Source organism: Chenopodium album, chromosome 21, assembly GCF_948465745.1.
Source record: "Chenopodium album chromosome 21, dcCheAlbu1.1, whole genome shotgun sequence".
Lineage (NCBI taxonomy): Eukaryota > Viridiplantae > Streptophyta > Magnoliopsida > Caryophyllales > Amaranthaceae > Chenopodium > Chenopodium album.
In genome coordinates this window covers 1,682,609-1,702,277 of record NC_137854.1, presented here as the reverse complement: position 1 = coordinate 1,702,277, position 19,669 = coordinate 1,682,609, and the positions used below count along the sequence as shown (strand labels likewise).

General features: G+C 33.9%; 3 protein-coding genes across 3 annotated transcripts; 2 read left to right on the top strand and 1 right to left on the bottom strand.

Annotated features, from left to right (window-relative positions):
- The first annotated feature begins 1,287 nt into the window (after positions 1-1,287).
- LOC145601896 (putative prolyl 4-hydroxylase 9) lies at positions 1,288-6,599 on the top strand. Its single transcript, XM_081657980.1, has 8 exons — positions 1,288-1,667; positions 1,761-1,886; positions 3,600-3,757; positions 4,084-4,186; positions 5,184-5,279; positions 5,631-5,696; positions 5,780-5,896; positions 6,360-6,599. The coding sequence occupies exons 1-8, from the start codon at positions 1,548-1,550 to the stop codon at positions 6,444-6,446; spliced, it is 873 nt and encodes a 290-aa protein (XP_081514106.1). The 5' UTR covers positions 1,288-1,547; the 3' UTR covers positions 6,447-6,599.
- On the bottom strand, positions 6,597-12,169 carry LOC145601895 (uncharacterized). The gene is made up of 9 exons (XM_081657979.1): positions 11,701-12,169; positions 11,360-11,504; positions 10,735-10,903; positions 10,205-10,463; positions 9,024-9,112; positions 8,584-8,766; positions 8,392-8,477; positions 7,954-8,038; positions 6,597-7,169 (listed from the first exon to the last, which is right to left on the bottom strand). Exons 1-9 carry the CDS (start codon positions 11,906-11,908, stop codon positions 7,035-7,037), a joined length of 1,359 nt encoding a protein of 452 aa, XP_081514105.1. The 5' UTR covers positions 11,909-12,169; the 3' UTR covers positions 6,597-7,034.
- Positions 12,170-17,352: 5,183 nt separating this feature from the next.
- LOC145601936 (uncharacterized protein At2g23090-like) lies at positions 17,353-19,603 on the top strand. The gene is made up of 3 exons (XM_081658026.1): positions 17,353-17,539; positions 17,754-17,794; positions 19,255-19,603. The coding sequence occupies exons 1-3, from the start codon at positions 17,467-17,469 to the stop codon at positions 19,372-19,374; spliced, it is 234 nt and encodes a 77-aa protein (XP_081514152.1). The 5' UTR covers positions 17,353-17,466; the 3' UTR covers positions 19,375-19,603.
- The last annotated feature ends 66 nt before the right edge of the window (positions 19,604-19,669 follow it).

Below are 19,669 nucleotides of genomic sequence, written 5' to 3'. Positions count from 1 at the left end.
GATACATAATACAAGTAAGTATCACATCTAGCTACCACTAGCACTTAAAATATCATTCAATTAATTAATGATTTGTAAAGCTAGTTACTCTAATACAGAAACTGCATAGTTTGTAAACACTCAAAAGTCAAAAGAAGAGGAGAAAAAGGACTGCCGAGAGCCCACCACTGCATAGATCGTTGCTCTAGCTCTTAGCCTTAACCCCATTACTATACTCTAGGTGGAAAAATATTTAAAAGTTTGATGTTAGTAATGGCTTTCTTATCTTATAATAAAAGCTAATTAAAGTAAACTTAAATCATTTGTTTACCATGTTACCATGTATGCTTTATTATAAAAACATGCATGGTCTTCATCAATTCACGCACATTACCTGATTATCAAACCAATGTGGTAATGTGGCATTTTTTATGCACTTAGCTTAGCTAGTCAGCTTTAATATAGATGACAATAATCTTTTTTGGATTAGCTTTTTCAGGGTGCTGCTCAAGTTTATTATGAACTTTTATAGATTTAAGTGATACTTTTATGATATCATTAAAAAATATTATCAATAAACTTATATTTAATACATATTTACACTTGATATTTGAACCCAAAAAAAAAAAAAAAAAAAAAAAAAAATCTTACATATCTTCTACTAATGAAAGTATTACATAATGCTTTTATATTGAAGGTGCCCTATCAAACAAAGTCTCTCACAAGTCAATTAGGCGCAAATTAGCGAGCAAGACCCCTTAGGAGTGAAAGAGAAGGATAAGAGAATCTCCACCCCCAATTTAACTCTAGTATGGATTATTGATCTCACAATCTCATGATTGTGAGGTGACAGTTCACCACTAAACCAAGCACTTATATAGTGCCTCAAATCTTTGATTTGTCCATGAAAGAGTGCACTGCTCTAACCCAAGATAAGAAAGTCGAAAGGATGACCTAGCATGTAAGTGTATGTATCAAATCTTGTAAACGTTTTTTATATTATCCAATCTTTAGTCTATCTTAATTCATTAAAATTCCAAATTTTAGAATGTTAAAGTGTTTCAATTCAATCCAATATTGACCCATTGAACAACCTTAGACACAAACAAGGAAATAAATGTTTTTTTTTAATAAAATACTTATTCAGTTATTCCATTAATTAAGATTTGCAATAATGCAAGAGCATATATAGTGGAAAAGAGAGAGACAAAAGTCGTACGGAAAATTCTAATTGTGATAAAAATAATAGATTTGTAATTGACTCACCGGCTTTTCCTCGTGCTATTTTTCTGACATTTGTAAGTTGTAATAAATGAAAGAAAACTCCATTTTTCTCCCAAAATTAACCAAACTCTTTTCAAACCACACCACTCTCAACCGATGTTGCCGCGTTCTTTGCCTCTGATAATACTTCTATAATCCATTTTCCAACACTCTCTTTCTATATATTTCCATTTTTCAATTACAAACTATTTTCATTTCTTCTCACTTAGTTACTCCAATTATTGGAAAGAAATTTCAAGTTTCTGGAAAAAAATTAGGGTTCATTTGTTGATCAATTTGATCAAATGAAAGTAAAAGGACGAGGAAATTGGAACTCCGGTCGTAATTTAGGGTTACCGACTGTGTTTTTTCTCTGTTTCTTCTTCTTCATTGTTGGATTTTTCTCTTGTACTTTCATTTTTCAGGTATTTTTTCCTTTGATCTTCGTTGTTTTTGCAGTTTTGTTTGAAAATTGAATGTAATTTTTTGATTTTTGATTTTTTTTTTGTGATCGGAAGATTTCTTCGAGTGCTGGATTAAGACAGAGAATGCTTGAATCGACGGATGTTGAAGATACGTCAACACTTGATCTTGTTCCTTCTGGAGAATCCGGCGATGATTCTATTACTTCAATTCCTTTCCAGGTTTTCTCTCTCATCTTCAATTTATCATTATTCTCGATTGAATTTGACGACGGCGGGAAATTGATGAAGTTGATTTCGTTTTTGGAAATAGGAGATAAATAATGTTATTGAGGAATATTTTGTTGTTCTGATTTCAATTTTTATTGATCAAAAGGAAAAATTAGTAAATAAATAAGGATTGATCGTTTAAATTCGAATTTGTATTGTTTTCATTGAAGTGCGTCGATGTTACTTAAATTAAATATTTGACCTTATTTTTGTCTGATACGGAGCTACATGTGTGTAATGTGTATGTGTGGAAGCATCAAACAGTTTTAATTTGTAGGAAGTAAAAGAGGCTGATTGAAGATGTCTGAATGTTGAAGATTTGTTATGTAGGAATTATTATTGATTAAGCTTTATAATGAGGTTTGCTGTTGCTGCCGCCGCTGCTGGAGCCTTTTAAATGCTGCGGTAGTTCTTTGAAAATTCGAACGTTTCTCTTCGCTATTCAACTAAATAATGTTTAGTTGAGGACATTTTGAGACATAAGTGTGGTTTTAAGTTTGCACAATTACCTCTCCAAAGTTTGAGTTTGAGCTTGTTGAACTTACGAATTAGTTGAAATTTTCTTATCAGTAAAATACTGTTAGATTTGACCTAACATAACGCTTTCGGTCACCATTCAATGATGAATTCCCAATGGTCATTAGTCAACTTAAATGTAGGAGAGGGGTAGGGGGGCTAAGAGATTTAATTAGCTGACTATTTAAAGAGTTTAAAAAAGGTACTGTAATAAGTAACAACATAACTTGCTTACACTCTATAAATCCCTGTGTAATTATCTAAAATTTTTGTAATCATCTAAAATTGCTGTACACCAAGTTAAGGATTTTTTGTCATGAGAGTTTTGCATTGCATATAACTTATGTTGATGGACTATATGACTGGATTTGATTTGCTTGTAGAGTAGATGTTGGCTTGGATGTCAAAGTTTGTAGGTCAAATCTGTTTGTTAGTTCTTAGTTGTTAGAAGTGTGAACTGCCCCTTATGCTAAGGATCTTTAATTCTTTATCATTGTAGAACTTATGTAGCTGATCTGAGGAGACTGGTATGTAAGAGATTGGAACGATGATTAGAAATACAAAGGTTAAGATTTATGTTGTTACATGCCTGAATCTTCTAGCTGGTAATGTTTATTAGGGCTCTACTTTAAAGAAATTACAAAATTGTTGTGGAGGATACTCAAGGGAATGTAGGAAAGTTAATACACACTCTTTTTTAAATTTATGTTGGGTGACAATGGAAAGTACATCTTTAAGGGTTTACAAGAAAATTACAGCCCTTGTTCCTTTTAAATATGAGGTAAGTGACAGTCCGGTCTTGGATGATCAACAAAGACAGTGTTTATGTGGTAGAGGGTTGTACATTTTTTGAGAAACAGCCCATAGACTTACAAGTGCATATTTTGATTGCATGGCCTTTAATTTATCTTTTGTGTATATACTGAAGAATCAAGTCTATCTCTTCTTTTGCATGTTCTTATCCTCTGTCCTTGGGATTCCGGCTTTCTGATGTAATGTGATCAAAGTATTGACTTACCGTGCTCTCTGTTAGATCTCTTACCACTTATACTGACTGAAAGCACAACTGAAAATTTGATCTTGGTGAAATGATATTGGGATTTTTTATTCTTTAATTGTAACTTTATTGTAATTGTCTTTCTTGTGCAGGTCTTGAGTTGGAGACCACGTGCATTATACTTTCCTAACTTTGCTACCGCAGAGCAATGTGAAAGTATTATCAGTATGGCAAAGGCACAACTCCGGCCATCAAAGTTAGCTTTACGGAAAGGAGAGACTATGGAGAGTACGGAGGGTGTTAGAACCAGGTTTGATGTAGTGTTAATTGCATAAAATTGATCTGGGATTTTAATCTGTGATTGTATTCTTTCTCACTTTTTTAAAAAAAATATATGGTAGAGAAAAATCCAATTTCAAGTCGAGGTTACATAAATGCATCTATGCCTTTTAGAAATACTATGATGTTAACTATAGTGCTTGTTAATACGAAATTTTTATACTTGTATTTGTTATCTTAATTATGGGATTAAGGCTTTGATTGATTGATATTTGTTATATCAACCTTTTTTTTTATGCTGAATTTAATTTTGTATATGTATACTGAAGTTTGTGTGGCACCATGTTTTTCAACCAGTTCTGGAATGTTTATTAGTGCGGATGAAGACAAAACTGGAATTTTGGATTTTATTGATGAGAAAATTGCAAGGGCCACTATGATTCCCAGGTCAAATGGGGAGGTATACCTTGCATTCAATCCTTCAGTTTTACTGGCTAGTATAATTATTTTTGAATCTGTTGATTGAGTCTGTTTTACTTACCTAATATTGCTTTTCAATATTATTTTTCCTAGCTTAGCATGTGCTTTTTATAATTTTTATGTGGGTCTTTTGAGATGTTCTTTGAAATTACCACTTTCAAAAAGTTCTATGGAGAGCAAACACATTTGAATATGTGACTGTAAAGGAGAGTTGTTTTTAACTGTTGTCGACTGACTGGAAGGAAAATCCAACGTCTGAATTTTAATGGAGTAAATTCTGCAATTCAAGACTTGGTTTTTTTTTTTTTTTTTTTTTTTTTTTTTTTTTTTTTTTTTTTTTTGGTTGCATCACCTTCTATCTATTTTACTATGAGAGAAAGCTGTGTGCCTGTGTCAATGATATTAAGCTTTCCAAAATTTTAAGTGGATGTGATAGCATGACATTAGTCATATGGTTTTAATGCAAAAGTGGTTCCAATTTTAGCTTCCAAATTTGTTGGATTATTTCAACTCGATCATACACATCATATAGTTTTAATGCTAAAGTGATACTCTCTGGATCATAAGATTCATAACTCATTTCAGAGTTCCATTGAGGCATTACTGCCATATTCAACTTAAGTGTACAGACTGTACCCCTTCAAGAATTGATTGTCTTGTATGCTGAGGAAATTAACTGTGAGAGTATTATAAAATGTTGTACAGTGACTAGTCTATTACACTAATTAGCCTTCTCTATAATAGCAAGGTATTGAAATAGGGTTGGACTTTTTTTTTTTTCAAATGCCTTTATGGTACTTGTTCATGCCTGTGTCCTCTTTGCTTTGATATTCTGTTGACATTGCCACTGTGTATGTTTTATTCAGCTTCTACATATATTTTTGCGTGCATGTGTTTGCTGTTTTATCAACATAGATAAATTGCTATTTCAGGTAAACTCTATTACTGTCTAATTCAAAGATATCACCTTGTTTTAGGCATACAATGTCCTACGCTACGAGGTTGGGCAAAAGTATAACTCTCATTACGATGCATTCAATCCTTCGGAATATGGTCCACAGAAAAGTCAAAGGGTATGGAGAAGGCAGTTGAGTAGATCATCTGAAGCAAAGAGGCTTAACTAATATTTCTTCTAATGTGTCTTACGTAAACTCAAGCATGCCTAGATGTTTTAGTATGGCCTTGCATAACTTGTGCTTTATAATATATGACCTTTCCTTTACCCAACAAGAAAGATGAAAATTTTACTTATTTGTTGGTTACTAAAAGCAAGAGGACAAGACTTGTGATTTGGCAGGGTGGTGATCAAGTCTTTCTTATTGATTTTCCTTTTTGTTTCCAAACTGCCATCCTAGTAATCATGTTTTTTTATTGTTTATTTGTTGGTTCTTGGGAGTGAAGTATATAACTTAGCCTTGCTGCAGGTTGCTTCTTTCTTGCTATATTTATCCGATGTTGAAGAAGGTGGAGAAACCATGTTTCCTTATGAGGTAGGACAAGGAATCACTAGAGTACTCTGTTCTTGCTTTTGACTAGTGTTTTTAGATGTCGCTGACATTTTTATTTTATGCAGAATGACAACTTAGATTTCAATTATGATTTTAAAGATTGCATTGGTTTGAAAGTGAAGCCACACAGAGGAGATGGAATTCTTTTTTACTCATTGTTCATAAATGGAACTATTGATCCTGTAAGTTTATTCACATTATAACTGTTATTGAAGAAAATGACCACTTAGCGACAAGCATGTGTAAGTTGAATGTACCTTGTGTCCTTGTTTTCTTACACCTTACTACCTTAGAACCGACCATCAATCAACTTCATTGTGCAGCTATTTGATGGTAGGTACTGTGAAATAGTGTTTGGAGGGAACTGATAAGGGAATTTATCTGGGATTGTTATCTAGTAACTGTCATGCGCGTGTACTCTATCATACATCGACTGCTTTATTGACTTGACATACTGCATATGAGTATTATTTTCGAGATAGGGTCATTTTTGGAATATATAATGGGATTTAATCCAGTTTGTATCACGTTCTTGTACTGCTTCCTTAACCTTGTTTACTACATATTTATTTCCATGTGCTCCTCTATGTTCATGAGTCGCAACTTGCAGCTTCAACCACTAACATGATCTTTGATGGTTTACAGACTTCATTACATGGAAGTTGCCCAGTCATAAAAGGGGAAAAATGGGTTGCAACAAAGTGGATCAGGGATCAAGAACAAGAAGAATGATACGACGTACATTTGTAGATTAGTAGTTAGGAGGTAGATAATTTTTTGTACCATACAGGTATCATTCAACACTCAATTTTGAAAAAGTGTATTTATAAACTCTAAAGTGTATACTTGAATTAAGTTATACAAGAATGAAATCATTTTCTGTAATCTGATGATAACCATCCGGAAAAATGTCAAAGCCGCTGCTAATTGACAATTTTTCAAAAGTTCAAAAGATTGTGATCCAGATACAAGCCGGAAGTTGCGGCCAAAAAAAATGAAAAAAGAAAAAAAGGGGGGAAAAAAGGAGAGAGGGAGAGAAGTTAGCTCTTAGCTCTTTAGTCTATCCAAGCACCCCGCCTGTTTGTAACATTCTTTGGCTGAAGAAGCAGAATGCTTGTTCTAGATGCAAAAATTGAACTGCTGTCTCCCACATTCCATGAGATTTCAATTTCCGAACTTCATAAAGTAATACTTCGTATAATTTCACGATGTTTGATTAATTTCACTTTAAATCATCATCAAAGCCTCAACAAACCAAATCATTTCCCCCTTGCAAATTTGTCTCCATCAGCATGACCTCAAAAAATGGCAATGCTAGTATCATTGTTTGTGCCAGCTCTGGTGAGGCTGTTTGCCCAGATGCTTCAACATGTACATGCAACCTGCAGCCAAAAATAAGCCCAGGGCAGCAAAGGCGATTATAGTGGAATTGTTGAGGTTCCTGTAATAGCCACCCTGCAATATCAACAAGGCCTGAATCAATATACCATATGACATGTACATTGTCAAAATGGATTAGTTTTATCAGCTATGCATGATTTAAAACCACTAGCAGCCCAAAGAGAATTATAGAATCTCCTTTTCTATCAGTAGTTCCTAATTCAATGATTAGAAATATGGCCTTCTAGACCAAACAGATTGTAAAGGAAAATGACACAACAAGCCTAACTCTTGGGCTATGGCCTCACACATCATAAGAATTGTATGCATATTTTTCACTATTTTTGTTCCATTCTGTTTGCCTTGTTTACTTTTTGCATGGTTTTTTGGATTCTAATGTGCATATTGAGCATAATTATATTTGATTACATATTGCTATAAATTATTGATACTTTAAAAATACTTGAAGGGAATAGCGACTCCATGCCTCTACGAGAACAGAAATTTCTAGCTCATTATTATACATCACTTCCTCAGTTCTTTGTTCCATTATACTTATACGTATTCCTTATTGGGAAGTTTTTTTTAGTAGACAACTTAATTTTTTTTTTTTACTTTTACTATTTACATTTTCAATTATACTCTTACTTTACCTATATTGGCTATATATAAGTGTATCTACTGTGGAAAATAAAAGATGTCAACAGATTTACAGTAATCAAATAAACATCAAACTACTAATGCGTGTTTATTTGTTAACTGTGGTCGTTACACAACTTACTACATCAAAGACCAAATAATCACAACCAGCACCACAGAAATTCAATTGGCCTAGGAGTGACTGGAATGTGGCACTTACCTGGATTAGAATACACAAGATAGCAGCATTTGCTGGAGCCAGAGACAAACTTATCATCCCTGCACGGAACTCATTTGGCACGTACCTATGGCAATAACAAACAATAATAGCAATTCAACTCATCTAGAATGAAAAAAACATTATTTACTGGGAGGAAAAAGAGGAAACATAAAAAAAAATCCAGTATCAATTATTTCAAAGGACATTTCAGACCGCTACACTAAATTGTTGTACAGTAAATAAAACTGAAACTAGCAGTAACCACTGTCATGACTTCCGAGGAAGTTGTTTGCAACAATATAATGATACAAAAACCGATAAATGAACAGTGCAGAGTGGTGGTTGGCTTTTACTGTGTGTTTTACTGAGAACCATAAATTCTCCTTATTATTCATCTGATGATTTTAAGTGTTTTAGAGAGAGAGAGAGAGAGAGTACATGGTCCTCAGCCGGGCAAGAGTTGGCAATATAAGGCCAGCAACAGCCTGGAATAAGCAGAAAAGTGCAACAAATACTCCTATTTCCTGTTAAAAGAAACCAATGAGTTGCTAGTTATCTTAGCATCCTTAGAATTACAAAACACGGGCTACATTTATAATAATTCCTCATGTAGTAGAAATAAACCTATACCTGGTAGTCATATGCTACAATAGACAGGATAACCCCAGCAGCGATGAATTCATACAATAAGCAATCTTCGATACGAAGTGATAGCAATCCACTCAGGGTCCATGGAAAAGTTGTGCTTCCGAGCATCCTAGCACCCAAAAAACATGGATACATAAACCCTAATTGAACTTCACGCCCATCAGCCTAAAGCAAAAGAGGGTAAAAATTAATACCACATAACCATAATTTCACAAATATTAAGGTATTAACTACTTGAAAAATGAGGAGGGAAGAAGAGGAATTGAACCCAGGAAAGCCACAAGATTTCCCATTTATAGAATGCATTTGCTGGTCACATTATTTATACAGAGTATAACTTTAAAGAACAACAGCAGAGTACCATACTTCACTTATCCCTTTCTAATAACATATAGAGTAAACAGGAGCCATTAAATCCGTACCACTATAGTTGGTGCCCATAAAATCCAGAATACAGCAGCAGAGAAGTGAAGGCAAGCTTGGGCACATCCTAATAGCCATACCCGTTTATCTGTGGATCATTATAGTCGATCAACAATGAAAATTTCCTCAAAGGTACTAATATCGACAAACGAATTTGAAGAACAGCTGAAAAGTCATCCACTAGAATACAAGTATAGACTTCTATTGACCACTATGTCCCAAACCAAAATGAACAGAATGATAATTCATTAAGCTTCATTTGCCAAATCTACTTTGCTTTAAAGCTGATAAACATCACGCACAAGTCTACTCCAAATGCCAAAATATAATTACATGCAATTCACTCATACAGTGCAATAGCTAACAGTATGACACAAAATGGTGATATACACTATATAAAACCATGGTCAATTTGTTCACCTGATTGATGATTGTTAAAATTTGAACATTTGAAACAAGAATCAATGACAACAAAAAGAAATGGACCATTTGTGCTGACGCAAAAGCACTGATAACAACTGCTGGACTTAATTATATCCAGACAAAGTGACAGGGGAATGGCTGAACTATAGTTATGATGTCATAGTATCCTATCCCTATTGTAAGAAACTAAGAACTGATACACAGGGAACCATTACCTAACGTTCCTGAGTTTAAGTTCAATGAGCTGTCTGACTTCAAATCCCATTGTAATTTTCTCTAAGTTAGAACTACCTTGACCTTGTCTTGTTCTGATATTTCGTTCTCAAGAACAAAGTAATTGTCATCAGTTGGAACATCAGCTGTTCTATAGAGGTTAAATGCTACACACCTACACATGCCATATGGATGTCGAATTAATTTTCTATCAATTATACTGTTCTTGTTTTTATTTCTCCTCCTCGTGATGCCTCTAAAATCAATCAAAATCTATTTCCTCATTGTTCATCAAAACATCAAAAATTAACAAATGCATAAGCCAATCTTGGCTTCTACCAATAAATCCATACAAAGCAAAACATACACTGAACCATTCAATAAGTTGTTCCTCAATTACTTACTTTTTAAACAAAAATTTGGAAGCATGTTACATTGTTTAAGATCTTTACATTGGAATAAAGAGTAATTTGCAAGCTAAGTGAAGTTTAATGTAGCCAGTTTTGGCTGCACACTCAATAAGAATACATCACATCAATCTTACCTCCAAATATAAACGCAGTAAACGCTGCTCTATGTTCCTTAAACTTTCCCCTAGCTGATGATTCTGGCCATCCTCTGATGGTGAAAGCAAGATTGACAGATGCCAAGAGCATAGTTATGACTGAAGGAGAAATGAAACCCTTCATAGAGCCATGGCCCAGAGCCCAGTTTGCAAGAACTTGGCTTGATATCAAAGATGTTGACTCGAAAAAACACATCAACCAAAAAGTATCATTCAATGCATCTTGCCTGTACCCTTGCTGCATCAAATATGTAAGCACAATGTAACAATATAAACCAAATCGAAAAGATAACAGAGAAAGACTGAGTAAATGAGTTTTACATGAAGTGCATATTTTTACTTCACAACAAAGAAATCCAGTAATTAATAAAGAATCCAGGGAAGTAAAGCATTATTAAATTTTCTAAAACTGGAAATATATGAAAATGAATCGATGATGAACACAAAAAAAACAAGAATATTCAAGCGTTTAACCATGATTTCACTAAAGAATTACAACTAACACACACCTTATCATGTTCAACCACCATCCAACTTTCGAAACTGAACGAAAATATGGAACTGGCGAGAGACAAGCAGATGCTGGCTACCCAAATAGCAGGATGAGCTGCAAGTGTTTTCCACACAGCCATGATCAAATGTAGGATGGAAAATAGAAGACAAAATTTCTTGTGGCCTCTGCAACTCATACAAGCATTGCAAAAAAAAAGTACTCAAAATCGATATTGAAGAGCAAGAACTCCATCTTCAAGATTTTTCCCATAGCATAGCAAATTTTAATAGTGCATTTGGTTACGAAGACTTATTTTACATGCTGCAAATGTCAATAGTTATTTATAGCTTCGCACACCGTCCAGATGAGCCTAACAGCTCACTTCTCTTCTATTATTTATATATTGATGATCATGTTTTTCGTTATCTCAACTCTCTTTTCTTAACCTAATTTCAAACACACGAACAATTTTCGATAACTCGGAAGAAAATCCAGTGCACTAAAACAGCAAAAATTCCAGTTCAAACACACGAACAATTTTCGATAACTCAGGAAGAAAATCCAGTGCACTAAAACAGCAAAAATAAATACAAATAACGTCAAAACGAACAAACAAAGATAACAGAGTTTGAGAAACTTACAATGCATCAGAAAATATGCCTGAAAAAGTGCCGAGAACAAGCGAAGCTAAACATCCAGAAGATAGCAACACTATCATCTGCTGTTTAGTCAGTCCATAATTTACAATTTCATACTCTCCGTTCACCAACCATAAACCTTCCAACACTGATCACACAAATTATCAACAATTTAGCAATCAAATTTATGATTAGAGACTAATTAATTGATGAAATCAAACATTAAAATGAAGAAAATAGAGTTAATACAAATAGAAACCTTTCAACACTGATCACACGAATTATCAACAATTTAGCAATCAAATCTGTGATTAGAGAACAATTAATTGATGAAATGAATATACCTGATGAAAGAGAGTAGAGAAAGAGGAATTTGCGCTGGAATTTGAAGAAAGAGAAAGAGGAAGAAATGACATTGGTGTCGGAAGAAGACGACGTCGTTCGATTAGAGAAGTGAGGTAGGAGGAAAATTGATAGGAATGAAGCGACGATAATGAATAAGTAAAGTGACGGATTAAGCTCCCATACTTCGCTTGCGATTTCTACTCCCATTTTCGACGGTTTCTGAGAAAGTAGGAGAGAGAAAGAGAAAGAGTGAGGAGTATTAGTTTAGGTTTAGCTTAATCGTCCGCCATTAAAGTGGAGAAATGGAGAAGAACATGGAAAAACAATGTGATTTTGGCGTGTTTCTCTCAGATGAGATCTGGAGTGGAAAATCAAACAAATGGGAGTGAAGTTTTATGAAGTTCTAATTTCTGTTTTTGGTTGAAGCAACTCTTTTTTTTTTTTTTTTTTTTTTCTCTTTTTGGTTTTTTTTTTTTTTTTTTTTTCGTCTAATGGGCTTAGGTCGTGGAACGAATTGAAATAATGAACCATCAAACACAGCGCTCAAGTGAGGTCAAATGGACGAGGTGATTGTTGATCCGCTTTTCATTTTAAGAGACGGAACAAGATTCTCTCCAATCATTAGACGGGTTGTGTATTTAGCCGTTATGAATAATTCATTCAACAATTCTTGGATTAAGATTTTGTTCTCTGGTATGGAATGATGTATGATTTCAAACGTTTAACATTGATTCAATAGAAATGTGTGTGTTTCTTTTTTAGTATGCATTGTTTCAAAAAATGAGAACATGAACTAAAACAAAGCAAAATCTTAACATTTTTTTTTAATAAACCAATCCATCTAAACTACTACACCCTATTTTCCCGATCTATCCAAGCAAGATTTGACCCTTAATAGTAAAAGGTTTGACTTAAAACCAAGGGATCAAATTTCACTACTGACTCTCTGAGAGTGAAAATTCCCTTATCTTTTCCCCTCACTCTCAATAAAAGTCTTATGATCTAAGGAAAAAAAAAAACACTTAATCATTGTTTCGTGGTGTGTTTTAGTCTCCTAAGTTATACACTTATTAATTTCTTATACTCGTAGTCTCGTACATCATTTCACTTTAGTAAATCATTCTGAAAAAAACTGAATTGTTAATGGCAAGTTGTGACTTTTTTTAAGTGATTGATCATGTCATTGATGCATGCAGAATTGAATTCAAATCATTTAATCAATAGCTTGTAACTTAGTTGTAAGTTGTAACTTACAACTTACAGGCTTGTAACAACTTGTAAAATTGCCAATGCAACTAATTTGGTCATCCTCCATTCAAAGCATAAGAGAAATTTACACAATCAAAAAAAGAAATAAAGATTATACTTGCACATTAATGAGAAGTACAAACACAAAATAGTAAGCCTGCAACAAATTGAATCAAAAGAATTTTATTATTCCATATCAAAAGTACAATTAATGGCAATCCCTAAAATCAAAATATTATTCATTCAATTAAATTTTATACAAATACAATCAAATCAACAACATTGTAACATTCTCTACAATCAACTTCAAATTTTGATTTCATTTTTCATAATCAACCTCGTAAAACCCTGCTTTATTCCCAAGAAGCTCTTCAAAATCCTTTCTTCCAATTTCCTCCCAATCATCCATTATCCCAATTTCTCTTTCCTCTCCTTCTTCTTCCTCCTCACTTTCAATCTCAATTTCACATAATTTTCTCTCTCCTCCACTTTCTTCTTCTGATCCAAATCTCACGTTTTCGTCGTCGTCGTCATCATCATCATCGTTACCCTCTGTTTTACCCTCTTTACTATCAACAACCTCAACATCTTGAAACTTATTGCAATCTTCCTTATTTACCCCTACTACATTATACAATTCTACTGAAGATTTACCTTCATTTGGGCATTCCTCAAACTTGATCACCTCTTCTTTCAAGGGTGTATATTGGAATTTGTCGATCATTTGTGCTTCCTCTGTTAATTTATCGTTATTGTTATCGTTGTCGTTGTCGGCGTTGTTTGTTTGCATTGACACAAGCTTGATGAAGAAAGAGGCGAAGATCAAAGAGAGAGAAATGGTAAGAATTAGTTCAGAAAAAATTTCCATTGATCATATAATGGAGTTAAGAAGAGAGTTTGAATCAAAAGTTTCTGCAGATTTTTCTGAAATTGAGGAATAAGATAAAAAGGGGAGGGAAGAGAAGAGCATATACCTTTATCTCCTTGTAATCTTACTTTAATTGATGTGATGGATGAGAAACATAAATAAGGATTACTATATTACTGTTAGTTTACAACAATACTTATACTTTTCGGAAAAAATAATCCCATTGTCGGTAATTACTACGAGTACTCCGTATTAGTGTATTGTACTCGTACTCGTAAAATAGTATATGCGACTATTTATTGATGACCGATGTGAATTTATTATGGATATATTTAAATAAGTTGTTGAAAAAGAATTTTGGGTGATGATATTGTAGGGACAAGTTGAGATTATGAAAGAGAGAGGCTGGCCAAGAGGAGCAATAGAGAATAATAAAGGATGCAGCAGAGTAAGCAGTAGTTAAGGTATCGGGCATCAGGTACCTAACTGACGGGTGTCAGTATGTTTCATTTGATAATAACATTACTTGAAGGCATTGGTGGAGTAAACCTCCTTAATTGGGTCACTAATGTTCTTTGTTTAGCATAATGAAAAAGGAAAACTAGAGTCAATGTCAATAACTAAGAATATGGAATCGGATATTATTTGCATCATTTCTTGTTGTGACTATCAATAATACAAGTAATATCAATACATTTATAATTTTATATACATAGACATAAGATTATGAGACTGTGTCAAATTTTAAGTTTGCCTATCATTTAGGAGTTAGAAATGGAGTTTCATGCCCAACTAGTGTGTGTCCCGGGCGATACGCGGATTGCTAGTTTGTACTTCTTTCATTTAATAATTATGCTCAAGTGTTGTATAGTTAGTGTGTGATTTGGGCGTTGTCTCAAATGTTTTTTTTTTTTTTTTAATTTTTTTATTTACATATGTATTTATTTTCTAATTTTGTGAAAAATAAATAAATTAAATGACCTCAAAGGAATATATAATGTTAAATATGTGAAATTTAAAACACTAATAAAAGTTGGTTGAGATGGTAAGTGTGTAGCATTTATTTGTTTGAGGTTGAGGGTTCGAATCTAGATAAAACCATATTTTATTAATTTTGTTAAATGAAGTCGCAAGCTTATGTGTCGCTGATGTGGCATTGTGGCATGTTGTCATATACGTTGAAGAGTGTCACGTGGCGCCGTTCCTTTAAAAGGAACGCCTTTTAATAGATTGTATAGATAGATTGCTTGATCAAGCTTGAATTGAGTTGAGTCTCAGTTGAATCCAACTATTTTACTAAAAGATGTATAATCGAGTAGTTCAAAAACATGAATAAGTCTATCGAAGTCTTTAAAAACAAAATAAATAAATAAAAAGAATGCTGAAAATCCGATGACTCTTTAGATACAACTCTTTAAATCTTTGATCTTGAATTTTTGTGAACTCTTCCTTCTATCATTGTTTTCCGTATTTTATGTAAAGCGATATTTGTCTTGTTTGATATTACTAGTACGAAATTTATATATCATTGTTAGGTGAGAAAATCAATGATTCATGTAACTTACATATATGCGTCAATTTTAAGTGGGTAATACATTTGTTAATTTACTCCAAAGCCTACAAACTTTGGCAAATTAACTGTGGCAAATTTGGTTTTAGTTCAATAAAGGCCAATATTTCTTTCCCAAATAGAAAAAAACAATTGTAAAAATCTGAAACAACCGTAATTAAGTTCAGCCCATTTCACTCTACCCAATAGCCACTACCTTCTCTATGGGCTGAGGAGTAAGAACCCAAAACTTCAAAAGGCAAGATGTCGGTGAAATTAGTCTATTTTCCTCCCCAAAAGACTAAAAGAGGCTTCAATTAGACGCCATGTCAATTGTCAATTTGTCACTTATTTTACTACCTCCGTTGAATGTTTTGTGCGATTTTAGAATACTTCCTCCGTTAACGATTATTTGCAACATATAGTATAAATGGATGCTAACTATTATGTGCAACGAATGGTTTTTTTTTCCTTTTTAGGTTATCATTTCTCTCTATCTCTCTCCTCATCACATGCACCCAACTTTTTGTCTCTCCATTTTACACTCACAAACAAATTTTGCCCAGGAATCCGCAAACACCCCCTTTGTTGCAAATAATAGTTAACGGAGGAAGTATTTTATATCTCATAAATAATATCTAAAAGTTGCACATAATATTTAATGAGGTAGTATTTTTTTTGAGGCAAAAGGTGAAATAGACCAGAGACTTTCCCGAAGTGGAGTTAACTAACTACTGCAACAGCCAACAGACAGTGCCAATTAGCCCGCCATTATAAATTCTAGAACTTGCGGTGACCATTAATCCGTTATACATGACTCTCTTTTTCTCCCTCTTAAGTTTTAATTTTCCTAACCACTTTCTTCCAAGATATGAAAGAATTTGGTACACTCATTTCTAGCTCTTTGGTAAAATGAAAAACAATATACTAGTACTTACACCTATGTCAATAAAAACTCCAAATATTATTAAGATTTTAACATGATATTATCACACATTCATAAAGATGGCTTTGGGCCGTGTCTCGTGCCAGGCCTACGTGCTTTGGGGTTAGTTAGGCCCGGCCCATGACTTGACCTATGAGTTTATGTTGTGCCGAATCGGGCTAAAGTTTTCAAAAGGTTGCCCCATGCACGACCCAGGCCCACGTGCCATCGTGTTGGGTTGTGCCTGGTTTGCGTGCTTTGCAAAATAACTTTGATTTTAGTGTGCTTTGTCGTGCCTGGCCCGATCGTGCCATGCCTCATCATGCTTCTCCCAAATAAAGGCGGTCTACGGCCCACACGCATCGTATCGTCCCGTGCTTTTTTCGTGCTAGTCGTGCCGGGCTTTGGGCCGATGCCATCTTTACACATATATACTTCTTTTATTTCAATACATTTGTAATGATCATGGACGCATTCATGGTTCAATTATTATTTCATATACAATTACACTTTCTATTTCGTGTGTATATATTAATTTTCTTGTATTGGGTCACACTTACATAAAATAATGTCAAACGAGTATAAGACAATCAATGGGCAAGTAAATGAAAACGACGTACTGCTTATCTAAATATAAAATGTAACTATAAATTTCTAATACAGAGCTAATAAAAAACCAATTTTATCATCAATCTAATTATCAACACGTGACATTACACTCTCCCTTCTACGAACAAATATAGCACGCTATTTATATATTTGTAAATCAAGTTTTATTAGTCACAAACTCACAATTGACAACTTCTCTAGCATTGTCAAATTGTCACAAAGAACGGAAATAATGTTAAGTTTTATACCAATTTGATTAATCGTTTGTGAAATTAATTAGGTTGCGGAGTGATAGTAGACTAGTAGGTGTTGAATAGGACGGTGGGCCGTTGGCAAGTGGAAGACGCGTATCTAGTATACTCCGTAGAAGAATTATTATACAATTGTAAAATTCAACTTGGTAGGGTTACACTAAAATTCTCTTTTTTTGCCCACCTTATTTCTCCCACTTTCTTTTGTTTTTAGATTTTGCGGTGAGCCTCTCTATATTTCCTGATCCCCCAACCTCCCTCTCTTTGTACCAAATTCTCCAGAATTAGGGTTTGCATCTTTGAACAACTGAAATCATGGGAGGAGGCAACGCCCAGAAATCCAAGACTGCTCGCGAGAGAAACTTGGAGAAGAACAAAGCTGCCAAAGGTCCTTTCTTCTTCTTTTTTCCTTTTTTTTTTTGGGTCAATTTCCGGAAAATCGACAAAATTCTTCTTGAACAATTGATGAAAAATTCGACCTAATTACTTCTTTCTGAATCTTTTACGCGAAAATTTTGACTCAATTTTGCATGTAATTGTGTAATCAAGCTGAGGTTTCATGGAATTTTTGTTGATGGTTTGTTTCGTTTGATCTGGTGCAGGAAGCCAACTGGATGCGAATAAAAAAGCCATGACTATTCAGGTAATTATGCTATTTGCATTATCAATCTGTTACTTATGAAATTGTGTGTTTGGACTGACTTTTGTGCTTGATATTATTTTTGTGCTATATAGTGATTGCTGGTATGGATGTTGCTTAGTTTTCAAGCTGTTCAATTATTTATGTGTAAACTAGGATATATACTGAAATTGTGTGATTCGAACACTATATTTGTCAGCAAATGCTGCAAATGTGCCTATTGTGGTATCTAATTGCTATTAATGTTGAATCATAGTTTTATATATGTGTCGAATTTTGTGTAATTGGACTAACATAGCTTGCTATAGCTTAGATATCGATGTTGAACAAAATTAATGGGTTGCTTTGTGTTTGCTATCTGATGCTCCTATATGATCTGGTGTGCTTTGACCCCCTTATTGAGTGCTTGAGAACCACTAGTTATCATACTATCAAGAGATCCCACAAACAAGACTTAGAAGCTACTACTTTTTGTTATTTTTTCCTTTTGTTTTTTCTGTGAAGAGTACTGCCTATTGCCTTATACCTTGTCGGACTGTGAAAATTTATGGTTCTCCTTTAGAAGCGTTTTCTTTAATCTAATCCCTTTGATGGACCTATCTTTTAGAATTGCAAAGTGTTATATTGTCTATTGTTAGAGGAGCTCCTGGGGTCCTAGGCAAGAAATGATCCTGCTGATCTTGTTATATAATCTGCATTTAGATGTAAGTTGTCGTAATCTATTCAAAGATGACTCAGAATTTTCATATAAAATAGTGGGATCTTAAATGCTAGTGACCCCTGGTTTCAAAGAACATATTTGGTTTGCATTAGTCTATATTCAAGGCCTCAAGGGTGATAATGAATCTTGTTAGCTTGTTATAAACAAATATTCTGGGGTGTTTGCTATCTTCATTTGATTTATTGCCTTACCTACCGCTCTTCATTTTGTGATTTCTCTTTGTAGTGTTGCAAATCTAACAATACTGATAAATACTGATCTAGCTACAGAATGTTTTGCTTGAAGTTATATTTGAAAACTCTACTAGCTATCCATCTTTCTTTAGATTTTCTGTATGCTGCTCTTTGTCCCAAAATCATAGTTCCAAAATCCTTGTGATGAAGATGTTTCATGATCTCAAGTCAATGTAATCTGCGTTGGATTTCCATTCCCAACTACTATTGAGCTCACACTTTTATCTTATCGTTGTAATTGATGATGCTAGAAGGTGGCTAGTGCTGATTTGTCTATTGTGGGCCTTGTGGCACTTGAAAGAGTGCAACTTTATGTGGCCTTTCATTACCATGAAACACTCTTGATTTTTAGCTTTGTACCTCTATAACAAAATATATATTAGTATAAATTATTGTCTCTGTTACATCATCGAACTTGGGAGGACTCTAGTGCTGAATTCTTGTTTAAACTTTTCAAATACTTTACCATTATTTGTACTGGAATTTTAACTTTTGACTGATGGATGCAGTGCAAGGTGTGTATGCAGACATTCATATGCACCACTTCAGAGGTAAAATGCCGTGAGCATGCTGAAGCAAAGCATCCTAAGCATGCTGTTGATGCTTGTTTCCCACACCTCAAGAAATGACCCGTGCTGTTCTAAATTATGCCAAGTTTATGTAATGTGTACGATAATTTAAGTCGTTGGTTGATCTTTGTCATGCCAAATTCATGTAATGTTTATCAATCAAATTGTAGCGTTTAAAATTCTTCCAAGTACATTTGTCTTCAAGTGATGGGTTTGTTTAATGTGAACCTTTGTGCTTAATATGACAATGCAATTGGATGCTGTGTGATAAATTATCTTGAATATGTTACAGGCTTAAATCTGCTGAAATACCTCGCCAAAGATGAATGATTAAACCTATTTTCTGGTAATAATA